Below are 24961 nucleotides of genomic sequence, written 5' to 3' on the forward strand. Positions count from 1 at the left end.
GAGGAAATAGGAAGATGAGAGATATAGACACAAAACAAATTTTTCATAAAGTCTTACTAATTTTGGTAAGACTTTGGAAATGAATGGTGTGGTAAAAGTTAAGTGCCACATCAACAGGCAACAATTATTGCATTAAATGACCTTGTCTAGTAAGTTTCTCACCCCACTTATCTAAACACTCATATTTGTGGTATTTTGTGATAAATAAATACAAGTTTCTCACTTATTTTGACATTTTTCACTTTTATTTGTCAAACAAACGTGGCCCAACAATCTCCCCCTCCACGCGGGAGCAATTTAAGTCTTCACGTGGGAGCAATTTGAGTCTTCTCTAACTTGATTCTTATAGACACATATGGTTCTCACACCTTGGCTCTGATACCACTTGTTAGGGACTTAGGTAAAACTCATCCCTAACTGCAAACTATTAAGAAGAGGGGGTGCCTAGGTATTTATGAGGCTTCACATTGAACTACTCACATCTGATGTGAGATTATTAATTCCGTCTTCTGTATAGAACTCCAACATGTTTATCATCCCCAAATATTTTCTTATTCATCACCAATTGTAGTAGGTCATCTAATGAATTGACTCCTTTTCCAAGGAAGACTAAACATCCCCCTCTTTTGTACTGCACTAATCTTACATAAAATGTGAGGAATGCCAGGTCAAATTTCCAATGCAAACATGTGAAAGGAAAAGTTTTTCATAACCCACGATGAAAGGTGCCCTCGCAAATCTAAGGTCATCATTACTCCCCCCTATGTGTAGGAGGTCTAAAATGCCCTTTGTTGTTCCCTAACACCCATCCAAGTGCAATGATAGCCATGGATGAGAAAATCTCCTTCACCATAATGTAAGGAATACTCGGTCCAACACACAATCTTGAGATATTTTGACATAAAAAAAGAATAAAGTTTTCCTTCAACCACAAAATTCTCTCTTCATGGATTGTAACGTTTGGATGACTCTTGGAATGGCAAAAAAAAAAACAAAAAACAAAAAAACAAAAAACAAAAAAACAAAAAAAAAAAAACATTTTAACTTGCGTCTATCAAATGTAAAATAAGAGTAATTATGAGAAGACTGTCATTTGGTGAAGAACTTTCTCCCAAAAAATTACCCCACATGATTATATTCCTAACTCCAAATCACTCCCTATTTTGTTATAAAATCCATTTTCACTTTATATCTAATCCCTTAGATTTGAAAAATAAAAATAAAAAGTACTTCTAAAAAACATCATTACTAAATATGCTAAGAATGTAAGGGAAAGGACTAGGTATTCTAGTGGTATACCTAAATATATGTCTCTCTCTTCTCCCTTTCGAAAAGTTCCCTATGCGCATCCCATTGGTTGAACTACTGGCTTAAGGAAAGCCAATGACATACCCAACCTCGTCCCATAATTTAAACAATTTATACAACCATGTTAGATAATAATTAACAAAATTTCCTTTCTTAGGTTTAAAATTTTTCAATTCCCGTCCCTTTGATTTCCTTTCAACCGAATGGAGTCTAGTTAATTTTGGGAGACGAAGAAAAAGTAAACAATTGACGGTGTATACAAGGAACATAGTAAGAAAGATCCTTCTTACAGTTTTTTCCCACCTTTTTGGTACTTACAAGATGAATCCTTGTCGCAGTCAGAATTAAAAAGAATGAATTTATTTGAGTCACAAACAAGTCTCACCAAACATCCTTTTGAAAGAATAGAAAGAATGAATTCAATTGAGTCGCAACAAATCTTAATAGGAAATCGCCTAACAAACTAACATACAATTGAAGACTCGTTCCATCACCTAATTCTACTTAGCTTCAGATCATACACATCCTGCACGGATCAAATGCGAAGGACCTCTTTGTCCTCGCGAATGCACACATCTCACCGCATTCTTCAACTTCCCTGACATTACGATGGCAAGAACAGCAATCCGGAATCTCCTATTAACCAAACTAGTTGGTACTACTGATGACAGCCTTTGGAATCCCCACCGCCGGCTAACCTGACAAATCTTGCCATAGAGGAAAGGCACTATCCCAGTGTAAACCATTGCCTCGCCTTACTTCATTGAACAAAATGTAATCTCAAACCCAACTTCTGGAACTGCCAGTGTTCTTTGATGACTTTCAGTGCAAACACATTTCAAAATTTATATCCCCAGATGGTGCAGGTGAAGGGTTTCAAGGGCTAATAAACCAGCCTGTCTTGTTAGTGGATTCCACGACCAGTAGACAAATAATATAATATATATTTAAATAAATGAAGGGTTGTTCAATGCACATCATACATTGTACATAGCAAAACTCTCAGAGCTGCCAGCTCTCAAACTATGTTAGTAGACTCAGTATCCTGTACAAAATTTGACTTAGACTGACCCCTTCCCCCATAATTTCTCAGACACCCAAACCCAAAAAAAAAAAAAAAAAAAAAAAGAAGAAGAAGAAGAAGAAGAAGATATGTATTACAGGAACTCGTAGACCTTTGTTACCAGTGGGAAATAACCGAAAGACTGCTTAGATACCTGCCTTCCACAACCTCCATCTTCTTGCATCGAAGCATGGCTAAGTTTTTTTTTTTTTTTTTTTTTTGGGCAAGAGCGTGGATAAGTTTTAAGACCTCAAAATGGAGACCAACTATGCTACCTGTGAACACATGTTCCTCTATCCATTACAGTTACCTGAAAAGAAAAACAAGGGGACAATATCATTTACCATTGAACGGCTAGATCTGTAAGTTTGTAAGTCAATTAAGAATAGCAGAGGAAGAATAAGGCCTCAACCAAGTGGCAGTTCACATAGATGGGTACAAAACTATTGCATTAATTCACCATGTTTGCATTTATATGATCTCTCATGATCGACCAACAAAAAAGAAATGCCATGGGGTAAATGCAAACGTGGTGAATTAATGCAATATTTCCAAACCAGGTGTCTAAACCTTACCCTGGACCACAATACAGACTTTATTTCTACCAGATATTCTTTGGCAAGAAAAAGCTTCATCAAATATTACTTCATTCAATAAGAAACTGTCAGATAGCCATATAAGACACTAATAAGTTTTGTGAAATTTCAAGATCCCCATGCCAGATCCCCATGCCATGAGTAAAAATAGTACTTACAACATCAAGAAAAGGATATCCATTTCAAGATGAATATAGTTTGCATTCTGTGCACAAGGCTTGTGTTCCATGTTATCATTTGTAGCAGTGGACTCTCTCTCTCTCTCTCTCTCTCTCTCTCTCTCGGGTAGGCGCTGCAGGCCTGGTGGTGGGGGGTGCGGGGGAGGGAATTGAATTGGAAGTTATTTGATACATTCCTAATACAAACAAATGCCTAGAAAATTACAAACAAATGCCAAGCAACTAATCTTTAATCTCCTTCATCCCAAAAACAGAATGGGGTAACTGGAAAAAGAATCACCTCAGTAAAGAGTAAGTTGCAGCACCTGTGACAACTGGCTTCAAACTTCCATATTTTTTAATCCAATATCACGACAAGACCAACTGACTGAGCACACCCCCCCAAGGGGCAGGGGAATCAATGTTCAAGAATTTAGCAGATCAAGTCCTTATTTCTCTGTAAGTACTTCCTGCCCGGATAACCAAAAGGCCATAATAGAGTAAGATCCAAAAATGAAGAGCCAATCCTAATCACCCACCTAAATGGCTCTCAACCTACTGCTGAGATCATAAAAAATTCAATCTATTTATTTATTCTAGTTAAGGATGGCAACTGGTCAGATTCGGTATGGTTTTTGGCCACAAATGCTCAAGATCCACACCACCCACCCCAACCACCCCCCAAAAAAAAAAAAAAAACCACAATATCTAGCCTAACCCAAACTGTCACAGGTCACTAAATGAAACCTGAATCCAGTGCAAGGCTCCACCAAACATGCTGGTCTCATATGCCAAACTCAAACACAGGGCATTGATTCATCATTAGGAATGTGTTACCCACTTAACCAGTTAACCTATCTCGTTGCCATCCCTATTCTGTTAATCAAACAGTAAACAAATTTAGTCAATACAAAATCAGAACGGTGAAGTGTTGAATGACTCATATATAAAGGTAATAAAATTCATAAGAATATGAAAAAAAGATGCATTTAATTCCATAACCAACCTAGCCAGATAATGCTCTGAACTCGAAGAACAACCCAAAAATATAACGTAGCTCACCACCCTTGGAGTGAGCTACACCAATTAAAGGGCACATGCTCACCAAAAGGAATGTATGGCTATGAAATGAGGTGTATTTTACCTCACTAGGCATAATCCCTTCCCTCCGCAAACAAGAAAAATAAGAACCATATGATGCAGGTCACCAAAAGCAGACAAAAGGAAAACTAATCTTTCCCTCAAGACTCCCTATAGATCTCACACTAACATGCCAACTGGATTCCTATTTTTCACATATTATCCATGGAAACACCTCAGCCAAGAATTCGCTTCAATCCTAAATGGGATCAACTTTTACCAAATCTGCTTTTAGGGATAGGTTCTCCCCGTGAACAGCAAAGATGAGTAGAGGATATAAATATAAATACTACTTTGCTTACGATATTTTGACTACTCACTCAGACCTCTAATAGAACTCTCCTCCAAAATCTAGAAAAAGGATGATTACTCCACTGAACTCCCTCTCGTTTATGCTTGATTTGAAAATTAACAAGAAACCATCCTCTCCCCAAGTCGAAAAAAATTGACTAATAGGCTGCTGCCCCATGGAAATATTAACTAATATATTCTCTGTAGCAGTCAACTTTGGGAACCAAAATTCAGGTAGTTCAGTGAAAAAGCCAAGCTTCCATCTACGAACATATTCCAATGTCTCAAGTCAGCATTAAACCCTTACCAAGATTTATTGTTACCAACTATATAACAACACTTCCCTTGCTTTCCCACCACCCTCCACCCCCCAAAAAAAAAAAAAAACAAAAAAAAAAACAAAAAAAACAAAATCATCAACTTCATTCGGGCTCGTGGTACCCTTTTCCTTTGGCGTAAGCTTGTCTGGTTTAAGCTTCACATCCCTAGACACAGTTTCACCATATGGAGGGCTTTCTCTAATTGCCTCGCAACACAGTACTTTCTCATCCACCACCATATCCATGTGTCCCCTTTATGCTACCTCTGCTGGGAATGCTGAAGAGGTTGATCATTTGTTTTTTGCTTGCGCCCTCTCCTCGTCTGTTTGGAAGGGTGTTCTAGCTAAATGTTGGCCAAGATCTAGTAGAATTCTCCCTTTCCAAAGGAACATGCTATGGGTGGACATGCCCTTTGTTGGCTCTTCCTTCTGTGACAATGTAGGAAACCCCAAGGGGATAACCGAGTTGGCAAGGGACCTTCGCCTTAGGAAGCGTGTAATTCTGAGTTTGACTCATCGTACCTCCTTGGGGCCACTCACATGGGGGTGTTTAGTGCTCTTCACTGCTTTTGGTGTAAGTTAAATGGTTCTCATTCAACCCATGACCCGGTCTATGCGGTTGTGGGGTCAGTATGGATCCACGGAACTAGTCAAGCCGAAGGCCTGGATACCTGTCATTAGAAAAAAAAAAAGGTATAGGAAATGGACTTCCAACTCTAGGCCTATTCGCAAGACTTGGGATTCCATCTCCTTTGCAATCAAAGATAAACGTATGGCCGTTTCTTCTACTCGTACTGACACCCCAAGGAATACGCATATTGTTGTCTCTTGGGGTCTCCCTCTTTCTCTTTTGCATGCTCCTCCCGTGTGAAGGTTTGGGGCTTTTTGTCTTCATCTTTGTTTCAGCTTCCCCTTTTGGGAGCTGTAATTTTTTCTTTTTTCTTCTTGGTAATGATTTTTTTGTTCACCCAAAAAACCAAGCAAGACATGAATTTTGAACCACCAGAAAAAGCTTTGAGAAGGTAATCACAATATTCAATGTGACTGTAAGCTACTTGTTAAAGATCAAATACGTCACATATGTATATTGCAGGATCGCTTGTCATATCAGAAAATGATTTATAAAATGAGAGGAGATACACTTTTTTTTTTTTTGGGTGGGGGGGTGGGATGGGGTGGGAGGTGGATTATATTGTGGATTTATTTAAGATCTGCACTCTATTCTCTTTGCTACATTTTCTTCTTTACCTTTTCTGTCACTTCATGAACTTATCTATTACCCAGTTATTGATATTTATCTCTGATTATTACCGTTGGTCAAAACTCAAAAGTATCCCTATTTTTAGCCTTTTAGGGATTTCATCTGGCGAAGCTAGCCAAGTGGTTGCTCCCATTATTTACTACAAGTGCTAGGTGTTAATAATGTCTTCTTGCACGCTTGCAGCTCAAGCAGGAAAAATACTCCAAGTGGCTCCTCAGCTGTTCCCACATACCAAAAGGTGATCCTTGGGGCTCTATCCAGAAAAGAAGAAAGAAAATGTGCAAGTATAGACTTTAGGAATTAGTTATAACTTTTCTCTGCTGAAAATGGAATACTAGCTCAAGTTGAAATCTGAGGTTAATTCTCGGTTGAATTGTGGTTCAACAACTACGAACAATATCGTATCTGTTTCATTTGATTTGCTATTTTGGTGGTTGGTTTTCTGTCGGTTAAGATTCTTAGACTTTTGGAATCACTCCCTCTGGTTAAGGATTAGGTAGCTGAAACTTGATCTGTCCTAGCAGTTCAGTAGCTTTGCCGAGCAGGAACTTTTCCGAATTTAATAATCTTTCTGTGAGATATTTGAACCTGCTATTTGCTGTTTGCAGAGGCCTATAACTTTACTTCTGATTCCCAAGTTCCACGGATATTGGGAGAACATTTTGATCTCTGGAGCATCCTACTTTAAGTGCTGGTTTATACAGGTCACTATTCATCTAGTGGCACATTACATAATTACTTACTACATCTGAATTGTGCCAGAATTGGTGGCCTCATCTTCAGGGTAATTAAGGTTCCATTGAGCCCTGCATGTCTGCCTGCATCAGTAGGAAATCAACAATAGAACAGACATGCTAAAGATGTGCTGCTTCAGTAACATTCGTGTCAATAATGCTGATCTTATATATACTGTCTGTTGATGTGCCAACTGGGATTAATTTTTTCATGCTCATGAGAGTTGTAATCCATACTCCAGTTAAACATCATCTTGCGGTAAATAGAAAGCTTATCTAGTTTCCAATCCTCTCTACAGCCATAGATTTGCAATGAATAGCTAAAACAATGATAAGACTGGCATGTTTGGTCCCCCTAGTGTACAACAGGAAATTAGGTGACATTAAGAACGGCTAGCAGTGCAGTTCACAACTAGCTTTCCCTCATTAGGCATACATGGAGTCACATAGTGGGGAAGATGAAAGTGGAACCACAAGATGAAAATCAAGCAGTAGAGTTAATACAACACAATCCAATCTCAATAGAAAAATCATGGTTCATGTTGGAACTATACCCCAATCTACAACTTGGCTCCTAAAAGGCCACTAACCACTACAAAACCACTATGAAAATCGAACATCTTTCTGCCTTGGAAAAGACAGGAGTTCAAGTTCAGAACCTGTTCATTCATATCTTTTAATTTCAGATTCACTTGATTCAGTGGTTGGTGAATCAAATCAAATTTTCAAGAGTCAATCCTTACAAAAGCAATGTTGACATCAGCAAGCTTCAGAGGGACCAGGGAATACAGAACCCAGGAACCAAGCTTCTATAAGAAATGTACACAATATACCCAGGAAGGAAATTGTTGAACCCCTTAAAAATCAGGTAACATAAGAGACCTATCTGTCATCGTAGATGGACCTTTTTGTCCTATCATAGATATGACCCATCAAACATTGATCTAGAGACTGGATACGAGTATACGACACATCAAGGTAACTGTTGATAGAAACAGCTCAAGAATAAAATCAACTACCTGGAAATGCTTCTCTATATACCATCTGTGATTCTCATGACCATGTCTTACTCCAATCACTAACCTTTTCCCTCTTATCCATCCAAGAGTTATTTTCAACAGGAAAAATGGGCATCTTCCGGTGCATTCAATATATTAAGCCCAATCAATAAAGCACCCAAATCACTGGGTCATCTGGATCAATAACTAGGTAGTAAACGGGAAAAGTTTGTTATAGATGATAAACTCAGGTCAAATATATTAAAAAAAAATGAATAATTGAAATAAAAGTGACATAGCATATAATAACACCATGCATACCTCAAAAGGATCTCGCTTTTCACCTTGATCTTTACTTCCTCAAACTTGCAACAGATGGCAGTAACTTTATCAGTACACATTAACTCTTAGACACTGACATATGAGCGCACTCATCATAGCATGTCTTCTCACAAAAATTGCACCAGAAATGCAGTCTGTACAATCTCTTCACGAAAAATATGCAATGGTCATGCTGCAACCTGACAAGTGGACTACTCAGCTGCCTGGGTACTCCCTTCTCACAAACATGAAGCATGCCCTAGGTCAATCCATAGAATAAGCACATTGATCTCCCAACCAGAGTCCCAGAACATTCCATCTCAAGGTACAGTATAATGCAGTATGGGAGCTTCATACTACTCAGTAATCCACCCAAACCTGCAACATATTATTATGAGCTTAAACTCGATAAACAGAGTTAATTAGACTGCTACACCATTGCACCTGGGAAAAGTAAACATCAAGTACAAATAGGATCATTGATAAAACCAATTACAAGCTCCCAACTGTCCCCCTTCCCGCCCCCCCCCCAACCCCAACCAAAAAAAAACAAAAGGAATAAAATCGTGAAATGGATATGCAACCTCCAAAGAACCTCTGCAGCCTCTGACCCCTAAACAAATACATTGGCATTTAAAAAGGTTGTAGGTGCCCTTGAAAGGACGAGGGGAAGAATGGACCCAATAGCTACTACAGCGGACATAGAGGTCTGTCATTCTTTATTCTGCTTGTTTGATGAATTAATTTTCCATAAGAAAGGTGAAACTTCAAAGGTTCTCAGGTCCGTCTCAGAACAGCTGCAGTTCAATAATAGACCACAGATTTCCAGATGAAAAAGCACAAGGCATCATTTTCATGATGAAATCTTGGGAACCCGGAACTTTCAAGGACCTATCATTGAATCTAAGCTAATTCAACAACAGAAACAAGACTTTCACACAAACTGCAATCACATTCTTGAACCGCAATTAAACCAACCATCTGCCAACTCTCCCAAAGGCACCAAATGGGGTTGGATCAGAACTGGGTCCACTCTGACCTGGACGTGGTATCGAAGTTACCTAATAACCTCTGCTTGGAAATCCATATCCAACTCAAGATCAAAACAAACAAATGGATCACAAATGCGGTACATATGGACATCCAAGTTTCGGTCATTCCTTTCTATGTAATAAAGCACATATCCATTCAGTTCCATGGCCAGGATCTGATTTGACCCACATCCAAGCACCCACAAAAAAAAATGATGCAGCCAACCCAAATCCAGCACATATTCTGAAACAGATCTATTAAAAAACAGATGTATCTCAAAAGATCATTCCATGCCCCAACAGTTCTCAACTCAACTCAGCCTAATCCCAATTAAATGGGGTCAGTTACATGCTCCAACACTTCTCCAACCATAAAAACAAGTCTTGCTAGTGAACCTTGGGACATACATACATAAACATGTTTTATCAAGTCAAGGAGGTACTTACAAATATTTGGCTCCCAGCCTATTCCGTGTTCAGTACAGAAGAAAACCACCATCTGAAGAAGCCCTACCACGAGATGTTAAGGAATTTGCAGGGGCAGTAAATTATATAACAGATATGGTATCTACGCTGCTCAAACAATGTCACAGGGTTTCATCATCCATACTTCATTTCAACTGAACATCTGAGTCTGTAAGAAGCATCTAAATTAACTTAAAACTTCACAATGGAGTTACATGTAGCGTTCCAAATACACTCACAACATGCTCAAGCATTTGCTTGGAATAAACTTAAGTTGCCTGGTTAGATCCAATAATCACCTCTGGAAGATCATATGCACTACCTCCACCAGAAAGAGGAAGGGTGTTGTCACACAGGAACTCAGAATTACGCTGCATGTCATCCACATGAGCAACTTGAGAATTAGACTCAGTTGAAGTTAAAGATTTACTGACAATTCCAGACTTCCAACAAAAAGAACCACCAACAGGAGCAGGGTAATCATATTCACCATCAGTGTCTTCATGCACCTTATCTTCACTAGAATCCTGATGGTTCGACTCAAAATAAGTTGTACCACAAGCATCTGCCCCTGGAGTAACACTTTGATCTGGGGAATGCACAGGTTCAGATTTACAAAGTCCATTACTCTGCCCTAGAACCTGTGAAGGAGATTCTGAAGTAGCATGAGGAGAATAATGTTCAGGAGCTCCACAAAAACCATGGAGATTAGCTATAACTGAAGTCACTACACTTTCTGATCCACTTGTGCCAAAACCTCTACACTCTATTGTTGATACATTATCACACTTGGGATCAACGACGAAGGGATCGTCACCCAGCAATTGGGGGTAGCTTTCAACTGTAAAAGCTTCACTTATGATTCCATGAGCATCAGTCACTATGGCAGATGTATCATGAGAGCATTTTGTGACCTCTTGCAACTTGGAATCTTGACGCAACAAACTTTCACCGGAACCCTGAAAACCATACTGAGAAAGAGCAGAAAAGGGTTGAACATTATCAGGACAGATTTGAATGGTTTCCTCTGAGAGATGGCAAACACCATTTCCACCGGAAACTTGTGAACGATGCGTAGCAGTAGCATCCATGGCTTCAGATTTAACAGCAGTATATTGATGTTTAACATCGTCCACAGAATGATGCAAATGAGGATCTGAAATAGCGATTTCAGTATTCACATCACAGACCTCTGATGTACCACAACCAGATGCATGGATGTTTTCTTCAGTAGCCAAAAAATTGGAGACAGAAATAACATTCTGATATTCACTTGCGTTGCTAGTTTGCTTTACAGAAATTTCACTTAGAGAATAGAGATCAGGTTGAGTGCCAGCAACATCAAACTTTGCATTGTGTGAACCATCTCCCTCGCCATCTGAACTAGACACAGTAGTACATGTGACAGCAGAATCCAACCGACGTTTGTTTTCCTTCACAAGCTCATCTTGTGCAGGACCAGAATGAAGGAGAGATGTAGAGTCAATGGCAGCTTCTTGAGAATTATAAGACGTGGTTTTCTCCCTGAAATCTTGCAATGTAGCTTCACCAAGAACATCTGAAGCATTGCACATCACAGCGGAAGTATCATGTGAAGAACCACCAGTATCCTGGAAACCTGATCCAAAAGCAGCAACTTCATCATTTTTAACTTGAGCATCAGGACAACAAACTCATCAGAAGCAGAGATATCATGCTCACGAGGACACGCAATTTCAGATATCATTGCTGACCTGGGCCGATTGATATCACCACATTCAACTATAACTCCACAACTATACCAGAATGGCACATGATTGTGAATGACATGCACAAAACAAAAGAATAAAGCAACATATCGGTGTTGAATTACCTTCAGCAGCATTAACATTCCCCTCAGAGAGGTCATGCTTCAGTAGAATCTTCTGTAAAAGATCTGTACCAGGGAACACTAACATATTCATGGACCTTATTTCTTGTTTGTGAGACTCCTCAAGAGGCTTGAAACCAAAAACTACAGTCCATGCATGCATAAGTTCTGAGATAGCAGGTATGATCAGTTTCTCCACAGTCAGAGAGCAGAGTACCTAAACATCATGTCAGCACAAGTTAATCCTCAAAGCAGAGGAAAGATTAAAAATGAGGTTGAAAATCCCAGTAGCCTTGCATGGAAACCAAGAATCAAGCATAGGCATAAAAAACCGAAAAATATATCAGTCTCCTGTGTATGTGTATGCAACTAACAGAACAAACACACTACCGGACACTGTTTGAGGAGGCTCTTTCATGTATTCCAACAAATTAGTGCAGTTTTAGTTATGCATCCATGACCAGTGACAGTGCATACCAACAACTTAGTATCGGCATTGGGTAACATAACTGAAAGCTGATATTAAGAATGTCTCGGGGACATATCGGAATTCAAAAAGATGCTAAGAGACATAGGATACACGTGGTTATAAACTTAAGATCCCTGCAAAACTACTTTACAAGCATAGAAAATCCTACCAGGATTTGAGAAAATTTATAAGCATATTGCCATATTAAATAAATCAAATTAAATAGGAAAATCAAATCAAATACAAAATTAGTCTCAAAGAACTAATATATGTCATTATATTTTATTACTGAAAAGAAAGAGCATTCTAAAAAAGGGGTTCAAATGAGGGTAAAAAAATTCTCAAATAGCTCCATAATCAGGGACAATGGCATATTACAAATCACACTTTTCCCTTTTTATGCAAATAATTTTTTGTAGTCTATTAATAACAAGCAGCCCCAAGTGAACCAGCATTAAATCGGGATAAATCCCATTGTGCAACACAATGGGAAACTGTAATTCCTCTCTAGAGCTTGGGTAAAAGATCAACCCAACAACCTAGAAATTGCCATCTCCAACAATGGGCACAGGCAAAAAAAAAAATCCAACAATAGCTTTGTTCTCTTTGGTGAAACACTAGGAGCTAAATTTAACGGCTCCTATGTCCCATCAGCTCCACAGAATCTGATTAAACAAGTTACTGCTCTTTCCTATTCTAAAAACATATATATATATATATATTGTGTGTGTGTTTGTATGTGGAACTATTCCAAAAAAGCTACTGCTCTTCCAATTAGAGAAACTGCTAATACAGTCCTGCTGGACGATGCCAAGCACAAGACAGTCGAGTCTTATGAAACAATCAAACTACTGCACCCCTAACAGAGTCAAGGCAACGGCTTGACCACCGGGAGAGAATGGTCTACGATGACCACCCTGAACGAGTTTTGGATTTCTTTGCGCCTTATTTACAGCCAGCCTGCAGTCGAGCTGATTTACAATCAAAGTCTCTTCAAGAGGTCATCGGGTTGGCGGAGAGCAAGTACAAGTCCAAGACACTAACAAATCGGCTGTTTTGACGAAATAGTTGTATGCACAGTTCTAAATCTCAGCCATCTCTGCCAAAATTTTGGAAAAAAATACTTGGTTTTGGCCAAGTTTTGGTGGTTTCAGCCCAAATCTCGGTTTCGGCCCTAGTTCTTTGGTTGTATGGCATTTGATTGTCAGAGGGAGTGAAATTTGAGGTGCATTTAGACAAGTTCAACAGGATATCAACAAAGTTGTCTACTTTAGAAATAAAATCGAAGAGGAGGGCAAGACGCTTGTCACTACCTCCTTCATTTGATAACATTGTGACTACACTGTTATTTGGTAATATTAGTCTCAAATTTGACAAGGTTATTGCTGCTTAGCTGATGAATGAGACATAATGCGAAAATAGTGGTGAAAGGACGTTAGAGGAGGTCGTGCTTTGGTTATATGTGGTGGTCAAGGCAGAGATAAATCAAATGAGAGACAAGGGGGTTCCATAAAAACAATCGTCCAAGTGTATGGAGAATAAAATGGAAAATGAAGAAAAATCATCTAATGCTACTGTCGGGGAAGAGTCCTGGAGTGATGGAGATATCTTTCTCACTATTTCATCAGGTAAAGAACTTCATGTTGGATTGTAGATTTAGGTTGCTCATTTATATCTGTTCAGTTAGGGATCACTTTGCCACATATCATGCATGTAAATATGTAATAGTGATACAGCCAAAATGGCAAACAATGCTGAGAGCAAGATTTTCAGGATTGGGACTATATGGATTCGCATATTTGATGGGATTGTGCGAACTTTGATTGGGATGATATGCCAAATCTAAAGAAGAATCCCATTTCAATGGGAACACTGGATTCAAGAGATTCCACATGCTCGTCTGAAGGTCCAGTTCTCAAAGTCTCTAGACAGCTCCATTGAATAGGGTGCATGAGATGCGAGGTATGCCTTAGCCCCACGGATAGGGTGTAGTAATGTCGAACTAAAATCACAAGTGATCCTAATCCTAGGCAGGATCTGAAATTCTGGCTGAATAGAGAAGATGTCCTCCAATAGGCTTGGTTCTAGCTCTCAAACACTCTCTCACAGCAAACAAATAAAAAGAAAATAAGAAAAGAAAGAGAATTTGATGGAGGGTTGAGAAGGGGGAAGACGAACTAGTGGATGGGCATCTCACCCTCAGGTTTAGGCATCTCATCTATGGGCATCTCACCCAAGTTGTCTCTCACAGCACAACAACATAAACCATCTTATTTTTTCTTCTTTAATAAATTTGTGTTCAATGTTGTAGCCCCTTACAAACTTATATAAAAGACTCAAAACTGACTCATACTAAACTAATGAATTAAATCCCGTTTTCCTACTTTTTACCCATATTTTAGGCCCATTGAAATAGCCCATTACAAAGAAAACACATGGGATCAAAGGCCCAACTTTGTAAGTTAAAATGCGTTTAAAACGCGAATAAAACGGCTGAACCATTTTTTCCCGTTTAAAATGCGTATGGCCGAACTATTGCCAAAGAGACGGTAAAAAATGTGAAACGGCTGCTTAAAAGTTCTAAACGTGTATAGAACCCGTTTCTGTGTTTTTCAATTGAAAAAAAAAAGTTTGAAATGTTTTATTTAATGTACTTACTTGGGAGCCAGATAATAAAGCTACTACCATGTGACAGTTGTTGTGCATCACACACAAGCTATGTACGTCACATCAAAGGGCGTTGCATCTCTTTATAGAAGTGTTGTCATTGTAAGTATTATACTCTCCCAGATGTGGGACTAAACCCAATTACCAATGTCTTTACCAAATTACCCAGCTACCAAATAAAGTGAAGCAATAGAGCTATGTTGTAGTACCGTTGTGTACAAACCACTAAGTTTTCAACTTTTATCAAGCCTATTGTTCTAATATTCACGTCACTTCAAACAATTTTTTGTGTTACATCACATCAACTAATTTCTTCACCCAAAATAATAATAAAAAAAGGACATCAACTAATGTTGTTTCACGGTGAGTACCCTAACATTTGTTGTTGGAATAGAATGATACTTTTATATACCTACATCTATTCTGATCCAACCATCAAATGGACACTTCCCTCAAAGAAGGATTCTCATGAGTAGATTCTATTGAGTTGTTTATTCCTAGAGCTATTTTTTTCTCTAAAAGGAGCCCCCATGTGTATATATTGCCATTTTTTTTGTCCCCTATTTAAAAATATTAAACATTTGAAACACGTATCATCCGTTTTTGTTTTTTTTCCGTTCTTGAAGTATTTGACCGTATCTTTGACCGTCCCATTCACATTTTGATCCGTTTAAAACACACTTGCACTAAACAACGTTTTTTTGCCGTTCCCATTTTAACTAACTAGGGGCCCAACACATACATAACCCAACCCAAGGCTTATTTGCAGTAAAATAAGCCCATTAAATGACTTATCTGCATCAATTCGCCCTCTTAGAAAAAAATTATCTTCGAATTTTGTAGAGTGTGGGGGTGATTATAGCATCGTACATGTCCCTCTTCAAGCCGTAGAAAAATTCAGGTAGCTCTTTGATAATAAGGATGTAGTCTAGAATGTGAGGAGCTCGATCTTCAAGATACTTTAATGGGATGACGACCTCCACATGCTCAAATTCAACAACCTCATATGTATTGATGCAGATCAAAGCCTGAGAAGAAGAGGGCTGAGAATAAACTTAAAAAAAATATATATTTATTTTATTGTTCACGAGTTACTGTTCACATGAACAGTACCCACGTGAACAGTAACCAATATGGGCACTGCCAACTCGTAATGTGGAGAAGAATTGAAGAAGATTCCCTCTTTATTTATGGGCCCTATGGCCAACTCGCATAGAGGAGTTAGGCTGAAAAATTTTAGGAAATCTTTGATTGATATAGTTTCCACTTTCATATTTTCTTCTAATAGTTAGGAAGATATTATCTAGCTAGTTTTTAATTTTAGTTTTTTACTTTTAAAAGTACGAATTCTAATTTATTAGGTTTCTATTTTTGTAAAAAGGAGAGATTTGATTTGATTTGATTTGTAATTAGCTTCCAAATAAGATAATATCTAGTTGTAAGGGGATTTCTTTCCTTTCCATGCAAGGAAGGATCAAATTTTGTAATCAATTTAAAGTTTATAAATAAAGGAAGAAGGTTGATCTACAACCCACGATTGAATGAAAAGAAAAAAAAAGCTTTGTGACTGTGAAATGCAGTGTTGTGGGAGACAGCTTGGGTGAGATGCCCTAGGGAAGAGTGAGATACTCGACCCAACCTATCTGCCTTCGCCTTCTCTATTTCTGTTTATTTATTTCTCTCTATGTTATTTTCCCTACTATCAATCAAGCCCCAACACCTTCTGTCATTGCAAGATCTGAGAAGGCAAGTCCAAGATCTGCGGCATCTCTTTTGTTCAATCTACCAACCGGCATCACCTGTGATCCTATTTTGGAATTAATTCCTAGTCATCTAGCTGGGAATTAGTTCTACATTATGTATCCATGTAATCATCCACATGAATGCCTTCAACCACTGTGTTCTTGACCTCCACAATTTCAATCTCAAGCTCCTTAGGATCTTCCTCTTGGCTGTTCACAATCATCACAGATGTAGAAGTACCATTCTCCTTGGGTTCGATCTCCTTGTCCACAATTGTGACTGTGTTGCTTTCAATTTCATCCACATTAATTTCTCTGATAGGAACATCAATGACTACCTCTCCCTCGACAGTAGGAGTGGCTGGATTTTCACCAACACTAACCTCAACTTCTGACTTTGGTTTACTGGTCGGAGGTGTCTTCTCTTGTTGCTTCTTTGCAATGCGTTGTGCAATAGAGGCCGATGATTCCTTCATGCTCTTGTCAATTCTGGGTGTCTTTTGGAAATCTGGTGAAGGGAAGTACATTCTTTGTTCATGCTTAGATAGATACATATGCCCGCCAACTCGTACTGCATCTCATCCCAAGTTCTAGGCTCACACACTTGAGCTTGAAGTTACCTTTCACGGACTCTCCATCATATTCGAACACAATCACTCATCTGGGAGCAAACGTATTGAAGTTGTTGTGTCTCTGTCAAGTTGTAGTTGTCAAAGTACACGTCTAATACATATATCCATTCAAAGAAGATGTATGAAGAAAACTTCTCACGAAATTCACATGGCTCCATTCTTGGTTTGGGTAGACTCCGATACCAAATAATGTAGAACTAGAATCACAAGCGATTTTAATTCCAGGCAAGATCTAAAATTCTGGCTGAATAGAGAAGATGTCCTCCAATAGACTTGGTTCTAGCTCTTAAACACTCTCTCATAGCAAACAAATAAAAGGACAATAAGAAAAGAAAAAGAATTCGATGGAGGGTTGAGAAGGGGGAAGAAGAACTAGTGAATGGGCATCTCACCCAAGTTGTCTCACCCAAGCTGTCTCTCATCTTTTTTTATTTTTTTTTCATTAATAAATTCGTGTTCAATGTTGTAGCCCCTTACAAACTTATATAGAAGACTCAAAATTGATTCAAACTAAACTAATGAATTAAATCTCGTTTTCCTACTTTCTACCCATATTTTAGGCCCATTAAAGTGGCCCAGTACAAAGAAAACCCATGAGATCAAAGGCCCAACACATACATAACCCAACCCAAGGCTTATTTGCAATAAAATAAGCCCATTAAATGACTTATCTGCATCTGTAGTTCTTCATCTTCTTCAGCAAACCCTTCCCTTTCTCCTTACACTCTCCCTTATCCCCTTCTCTTTCTCCCAGTTTCTTCTTCCATCGCCGTTTCTTCTTCCCTTTTTTACCCTTCTGGCTTCTTCCCATTTTTTCCTTCCAAGGATCAAATTTAAAAGGACTTGGATTGACTCGGTGGCACACTCTCAGCAGTCGGCAGTTGACACGGATTCAGCCGAAAATGGGTAACAAGGAGGAGTTAAGGATCAGATTCGGTTCTGTAAAGACTGAATAGCATCTTAATACGAGGTTTATGTATTGAGCTGTATCAACCTGTCGTGGGTCGTATCAACCAATATGGGTCAATACATAAGCCCATGAGATTTTCTTTCCTGAGACGCAGGTGTACCATATTGAAAAGGCAGAAATACAATACATATCCAAGCGATATGGCAGATACGTATTGAGACTTCTAACCTTGCCAATAACTACACCCAAACTTTACCAGAATGCACTTAAATGTTAAGGATACAAAAATGCTTTCCCAAAATAGCATAACAACTGTTCTCTGATAACAGGAAATTTTAATGTGAATTGCCTCAGAGTCCCCTACTCAAAACCAGTCAGTGGAAGGAAACCAAGGAAACATATTAGAAGTTCTATAGCAGTAAACACGTTCTCAAGCATCAAACAAGAACAATTTCAATAACAACAAATATTTTGATAAATTTCAGAACTAGTTACTTACTGTATTTGTACTTCTACAACATGTAAATACAAGGAAAAAGTCAAACAAACATACCGACTCAATTGCATTTAGAAGCCAGCGACACATTCCTTGACGCCTATAAATATGACGAGTCCCAATGAAGGGCATCTCTGCTAACCTCGTTCCATGGATCCTATTTAACCATGGTGTGAAGAACATAACATTTAGTCAGATCCAGAGGAGGAGCATAATTCCTACAAATAAAGCACATAAGCTAACAAGTTCACCAATCAAAGTAAATTCAATAAACTCTCTATGTCACAAAGGAAATCCTTTATTTTTTTTTATTTAGTCCTTTTCACATGATGAATTTTTTGGTAGCAAATCATATCTGTTACATTTTTCTCAAAACAAAAGAATGTTAAGTCATACAATATAGAGGTACATAGTCAAAATGTAGTCATACAAACAAGAACAAAACCCTGCTCAACCACACAAACCCCAAACAATACAAACGTGGGTTGCCAGATATAAGTATATAACTCACAAAACACAAAGAGGACATTACAACCCCTTGCTTAGCCAACTCATTACAACCTCATTTGGACTTCTTGATGCAGTTCAAATCCTACAATTGGGAATTAAAATAGTTTCAATCCTGGTCCATATTTTTTAACCATCGATCCAGCATATATTTGGCTCAAACTTGGACCGAATTCAGCCCATCGGATCTGTCCTGTGAAGAAATCGAGCCAGCAGTTTATTTAGGAAAATATTAGCTAATGAACTTACTTAGAAGGAATAGACATCTCCAGAATTATTTCCAAACAAGGAAGATATCAGCAGAGGAATGTGATTGTCGATTTGAAGGAGGATTACTTTCCAGATTTGGTGGAGATAAATTTGGTGAGCAACTGACAGTGTATGTGGTCCCATGGCCAGCTCGCATGGAGGAGATAATGCAGAATATCAGTTTCATCCTTGCGGTAAAGACCTAAGAGAAGATTCTTATCAATTTGTGGGCCCCAAAAGCAACTATAAGAGATCAACTTGAAGAGCAAATTGCGTGGAGATTCTCTTATCAACGAACCAAACTGTGAAGAGACAATTTTTTAGGAGTTTATTTTCTTTGTCAAATGTAGGGGACTTGATTAGGATTAGTTTCCTTTTATTTTAGATTTAGTTTCTACTTCATTTCCTTGATGTACAAGGTATTCACAGCTATGCATGGGCCTTTATTGACGACTTCTTATTTTGTTTCTTTCTTCTAGAGGTTACTACAGTCCTCTATATATGTAAGGGCTTCAGCGTTTACAAAGAATGATTTTGTGTTGGAAAAGAAAAAAAAAAAGGCTTATGCTGTTGTGCTGTGGGATGCAGTTGGGTGAGAGGCCCTAGGTGAGAGAGATGCCTATGAATGAGTGAGAGGCCCAGGAGAGAGTGGGAGGCTCGATCCAACCCTATCCTTCTATGACTTATGCTGTTGTGCTGTGGGATGCAGTTGGGTGAGAGGCCCTAGGTGAGAGAGATGTCTATGAGTGGGTGAGAGGCCCAGGAGAGAGTGGGAGGCTCGATCCAGACCTATCCTTCTTTCTTCTTCTATTTTCTTTTCTTTTCAGTTCCAGATTCATTGTTCAGTTAATTTTCAACTGATAGACAATACATCGATCCTACTGAAGGGTTGGTTTTCATCTGGAAATAGCTCCTACATCACTTCTAGGCTGCCATCTAAATATACTGATCTGAGCTGCTTGCAAACGATAGCCCTAATTAAATGGGCATAAAATAAATTCCGATAAGTATAAATCTACTAGGACCTTCATATGAACGAAATCATCTCTAGCAATTCTGGAAACAAGTATGTCCCAATGCTGTGTCATTTTGATACATAAAACCATGCAAGTGAGAACAGAGCCTAAGTATTAAAGTTCAGTAAACACTAAACAAAGGGTTCAGCTACCAAAACAAACTGAGTATGAAATCAGACGACTTCATCAGACCAGCCAGTTTCTGCAGTTTTCTAGCAACCAATGTAAATCAGACAGCTTTAAGAAAACATTACTTTCCACCTTCCAAAATTCTAGGTAGACAAATGGCTACAGGTACTCTGCCTCTACCACTTGCTGTCCATTCTCAAAATCAATGGTACAATTGCAATTAGCGATGGCAATGGGGTGGATTAGAACAGGAACCCAACTCATTCTGGATTGGGTAATGGTTAAGTATGTTATTTGAAAAACCCAGGATGTCCTTCCACCCCACCTCAACCTTCAGTTACCCACCTGCTCACCTAATAAAATTAGAGAATCCAATACATTTGTTGCAGGGTGGGTTGGGTATTATTTTACTATATTTTAAATGGGTCAGATATTTGCATTAGTGATGCCCATTCCAAATCCACCCAATTGCAATTAATTGGTTGCCAAGAAATCAACGATTGTGGAAGCTCAGAGTTGGGAAGAGTGGAAGACATTAGTGGAATTTTCTTGCTGTCGTTCTACAGGAGCTCAGTAAGCCACTTCAAGATGCCCATCTATTGCCGCCCAATCCCAGATTGTTTTTGTCTTTGTATGATTCATCAAACCATTTTCTCTTTACAAGCAGCAGTTTCCGCCTTTAGTTAGCTTCCATGTCATAGATAATTTGGTTCTTGATATCATACTGATTCCATTTGGATTTGATTTGAGTCTGGGAATAACTCTATCTAAACGGATGCTCGTTGGATGCAATAAGTTGTGTTTGGGTGCAGTCAAACCAATTCTAATTATAAATCAAGTAGTCATAATATAAGTTTAAGTCCAACTAAGGGTCAAGACAAGCTAGAGTGATAGACACTTAGACCACTAGCAGCTTCCCATCGCTCCAGCAATCACCTTGTTTAAAATTCTGGAATGCATGCAATTGTCTGTTGGCAGTGTTACTATGATGAATCCTTGGGGGAACCTAGGCAAGACTCAGCATGGTCAGGTGACACCTAGGCAGTCCCACACCCCTACCAGCTTCCCATGGTCCAGCAATCACCTTGTTTAAAATTCTGGAATGCATGCAATTGTCTGTTGGGTGTGTTACTCTGATGAATCCTTGGGGGAAACTAGGCAAGATTCAGCATTGTCAGGTGACACCTAGGCAGTACCATACCCCTACCCCCGGGGAGAAGAGGAGTTGTCACACAAGGTCTTACTATGCACTCAACTAGGTACCCTGCAACCACCCAATGTATATTACAGGATGTTACGACCCTGTAAGTGTGTTATGTTATACTGGATTTTATATAATGCGAGGGGAAGACTGATATATGCAGGATGTCCATTTGCTAGTCCTTGTTTCTAGTAATACACGTGTATAAATATATGTTTTATGTTATATCAAATATATTACTTGGCACCTAGTTGACAGGTCAACTAGTGTCCAGGCTTATTTAAACAGGCCAGGCTGGGTCTTAAAACATAGATTTATATTATTATTTCTGACCATTGAGAAGATCACTCCCAGCCTCACCCAACAACTGCTTTCAAGGAACCATAAGGGCCATAAGACAATTAGGCTGAGCTAACCCAAACTGGCCAGCACAAGCATTTTTGCCTGTGGGTTGACAACTCCATTTAAACATGCTTTTTCAGCATTATTTTTTAATGTGAAGCCACTTTGGGACCCTGTACATATCATCTTCTTTACGGATAACCAAGTTGACATAAACTCCCATATGTTCCTTGCACTCAATATGGTGGGCAAAGACATAGCAGCCAAAAAGTATGTATATTGATATTTGAACACTCCTATGTAAAGGTCACAACTTATATCATCATCTGTTATCACCATAATTTACATTGGTGTTCCCTCCATTCTCCATTTACAGTTGGGCATTTCAATATCTTCTCAAATATTGTTCTTATTTACTTCTAAGAAGACACAGTTAAACCAGGTAGACATGGTTAGCCTGTCCAAACTAGGAACTTGCATCGTCTTCAGCTCAATGACTGTCCAATTTTCAAGACTACGTCTTCAGCAGTTCTGGTCTCCTCTCCATCTTTTAAGGTTTGTAAATATCAACTTTCTCCCTAAAGTCTCAAAGTCAAATGCCTTATCTCAAACAATCATTAACATAATGAGCCAATTGCCATGATCTTAAGAGGAAGATTACCTGATGGATGCTGCAGAGATGATTTCATCACCCCTTTCCAGAACAAAAGTGTAGAAGCCACTATAGTTCAGTCGATTAAAGTTTGATCTGCAGAAGGTGAAGAAAAAAATAAAGATGAATCATATACAGATGCCAAAATAAATAAATAACTAGCATGTATAGCCAAGTAAAAGAGTTTCTGATGGGTTTCTAGAAGTCTAAAGATTTAGGATCAGAATTGCATTGGATAAATAATGACCAGAATTCAAGAATATTTAATAACTAGATCAACAACTCAGATGGATGTAATATTCTGATATGAGGTTGATAATATAGCAAGGAACAACTCTTCAAAGATGGACTTGATCCAATGATTGGATCTCAAGAAACAGCACTGTTACAGAATTAGTAACTTAAGATTCTAAAAACTAGGAACTCAAATATCTCAGCAAATAATGAACTGATAGAGGTAAAATTCAGGTTAACAGCAGTTATTGGGCTATCAAACAACGTAACAAAACATCAAGTAAATCCGATAGTTATATTAGGAGTTGTGAATTTATCTTACTTGAGTACTGATGGAGAAAGAAGAATGAAGAAGAAGATATGACTAAGCATCCCACCTAGCCTCAACTGGAACCCCACCAAAATAACACTGCATCTCACAGCAAATCTGAATGTCACAGAATAAAGAAAATTCTCAATCCAAAATCTAATAGCCCGTTTGGTATTGTTTCTGTTCCAGAAATGCCATTTCGTGTCAAAAACGAAAATTTTTCTGTGTCAAAATGCAGTTTTTAAACGAAAAAATGGTGTTTCAAAATTTCAGATTTTTACCGGGAACGATATTTTTTTTTTTTGTAAAATGGAACGAAACTGGGAAGACTGTCCAATCTCGTTTTTTCAGTTTTTTTTTTTTCACTTTTTGTTCCAAAAAAACAGAAACAGACCATAAGTGCACCAAACAGAAGATTCCGTTTTTTCGTTCCAATAGAACGAAAAAACTTCAAAAACGTTTTTTTAGAACGATACCAAACGGAGCCTAAGTAATCAAATTTGTGTACGGGGTTAGACCCCCTCACAAACTTATATAGAAGACTCAAAAATAGACAAAACACTGAAAAGGAAAGGTCAAATCCAGTCATTAACTAATAATGTAACAAAAATTGAGAAGGTTGGTAAATGGAATGGATCGCCTACCAATCAGGATATGATAGATCTGATTCATCTTTTTCCTCAATGGAAGAGAAAAGTCACCTCCATTGTAAGGCCATACGCAATGCCAAAAATGCTTGTACGGTCGTTCAATACTATCTAAGAAACTAAATAATGAAGAAAACTGAATCAAAACAGGACTGGACTTATAGAATCCTAATTGAACCTAACTAAAAAACTAAATAAAAATTAAAAGAAAGAAACAAAGACACTTAGTTAACTTATTTCGTAGGCCTAGCTTCAGGTATACCATAGGCCCATTACAATGAGAACACATTGGCCAACACATACATAACCCAACCCAAAGCTTAAAAGGGCGTGCCCAATGCACGAGGCTCCCGCCACGGCGTGGTCTGGAGAGGGTCATAATGTTCGTAGTCTTAACCCCACTTCGCAGAGAGGCTGTTTCCCAACTCGAACCCACGATCACTTAGTCGAATTGGAGCAACCCTACCCAAATCATATTTCTATTAATAGAAGCCCAATGTGTTTTATCTGCATCAGTTTCTAATGGCTAAATCATCAAGCCATAACACATGTAAAAACTCATACAAGCACAAAGGAAATCAGATCAGCACTGGTGCCCTTTCTCCCCCAAAATTTAGAAAAGCAATTAAAAAGGTCATGACATGAAAAATCAGGAATTCATTCATGACATGAAAAATCAGGAATTCATTCTCCAATGACCCCTTTGTTCCTCAAATGGTGAACACCTAGCAAACTACCTGACCCTCCTAGAAATGAACAAAAATAAATAGTTAAACTACCAATAATCTACAATTTCAGAAAAACATGGCTTCAAACTGGCCAGAATTTCCATGCCCTATAGTATATGATGAAACAGTGGCAAGTTTGGTTCCACTAAGTTTGTAAAGCTCAGGAGCTCACCGGTGAAGCATCAACCAGAATTTTACTCTTCCTAAAAAATATATTCTTGAATCCTTACCCACAATTGTACAAAACGTTGTGAATCAAATTGATCCCACTCCTCCGGTCGACAACGGGTAGAAAACACTCATCCATAACATCCAGTGCAACAGCTAGCTTAGAATTGCATTCAGCCCTTTGGGGCAGCACACGCGGAGACATATCTGAGTCCAAGTCAGAGCGCTGAATGAGAGTCCATGAAAATCCTGCTTCCACCTCATGTTTAACACCAAGAAGCTTCTGTAATTGCTCGAAAATCTGAAGAAAACCAACCCAACACCCCCC

At 38.5% G+C, this 24961-nt stretch overlaps 1 protein-coding gene across 7 annotated transcripts in view; it reads right to left on the reverse strand.

Moving 5' to 3' along the window:
* Positions 1 to 2232: 2232 nt before the first annotated feature.
* LOC122090543 overlaps positions 2233 to 24961 on the reverse strand; it is a 26490-nt gene continuing 3761 nt past the window's right edge. The window contains exons 4-12 of one of the 7 annotated variants that reach the window (XM_042660182.1): positions 24696 to 24934; positions 22556 to 22642; positions 18508 to 18607; positions 11538 to 11751; positions 10176 to 11303; positions 9985 to 10056; positions 9668 to 9854; positions 8190 to 8567; positions 2233 to 2681 (exon numbers count right to left, since the gene is read on the reverse strand). In XM_042660182.1, coding sequence (XP_042516116.1) covers positions 10052 to 10056; positions 10176 to 11303; positions 11538 to 11751; positions 18508 to 18607; positions 22556 to 22642; positions 24696 to 24934 — 1773 coding nt within the window. In that variant the 3' untranslated portion in view covers positions 2233 to 2681; positions 8190 to 8567; positions 9668 to 9854; positions 9985 to 10051. Of the gene's footprint in view, positions 2682 to 3125; positions 3596 to 7889; positions 8076 to 8189; positions 8568 to 9667; positions 11304 to 11537; positions 11752 to 18507; positions 18608 to 22555; positions 22643 to 24695; positions 24935 to 24961 lie in introns of all 7 variants that reach the window. The other 6 variants (XM_042660178.1, XM_042660181.1, XM_042660180.1 and 3 more) reach the window with 6 other exon arrangements.

Source organism: Macadamia integrifolia, chromosome 10 (assembly GCF_013358625.1).
Source record: "Macadamia integrifolia cultivar HAES 741 chromosome 10, SCU_Mint_v3, whole genome shotgun sequence".
In the NCBI taxonomy this organism is placed as follows: Eukaryota; Viridiplantae; Streptophyta; class Magnoliopsida; order Proteales; family Proteaceae; genus Macadamia; species Macadamia integrifolia.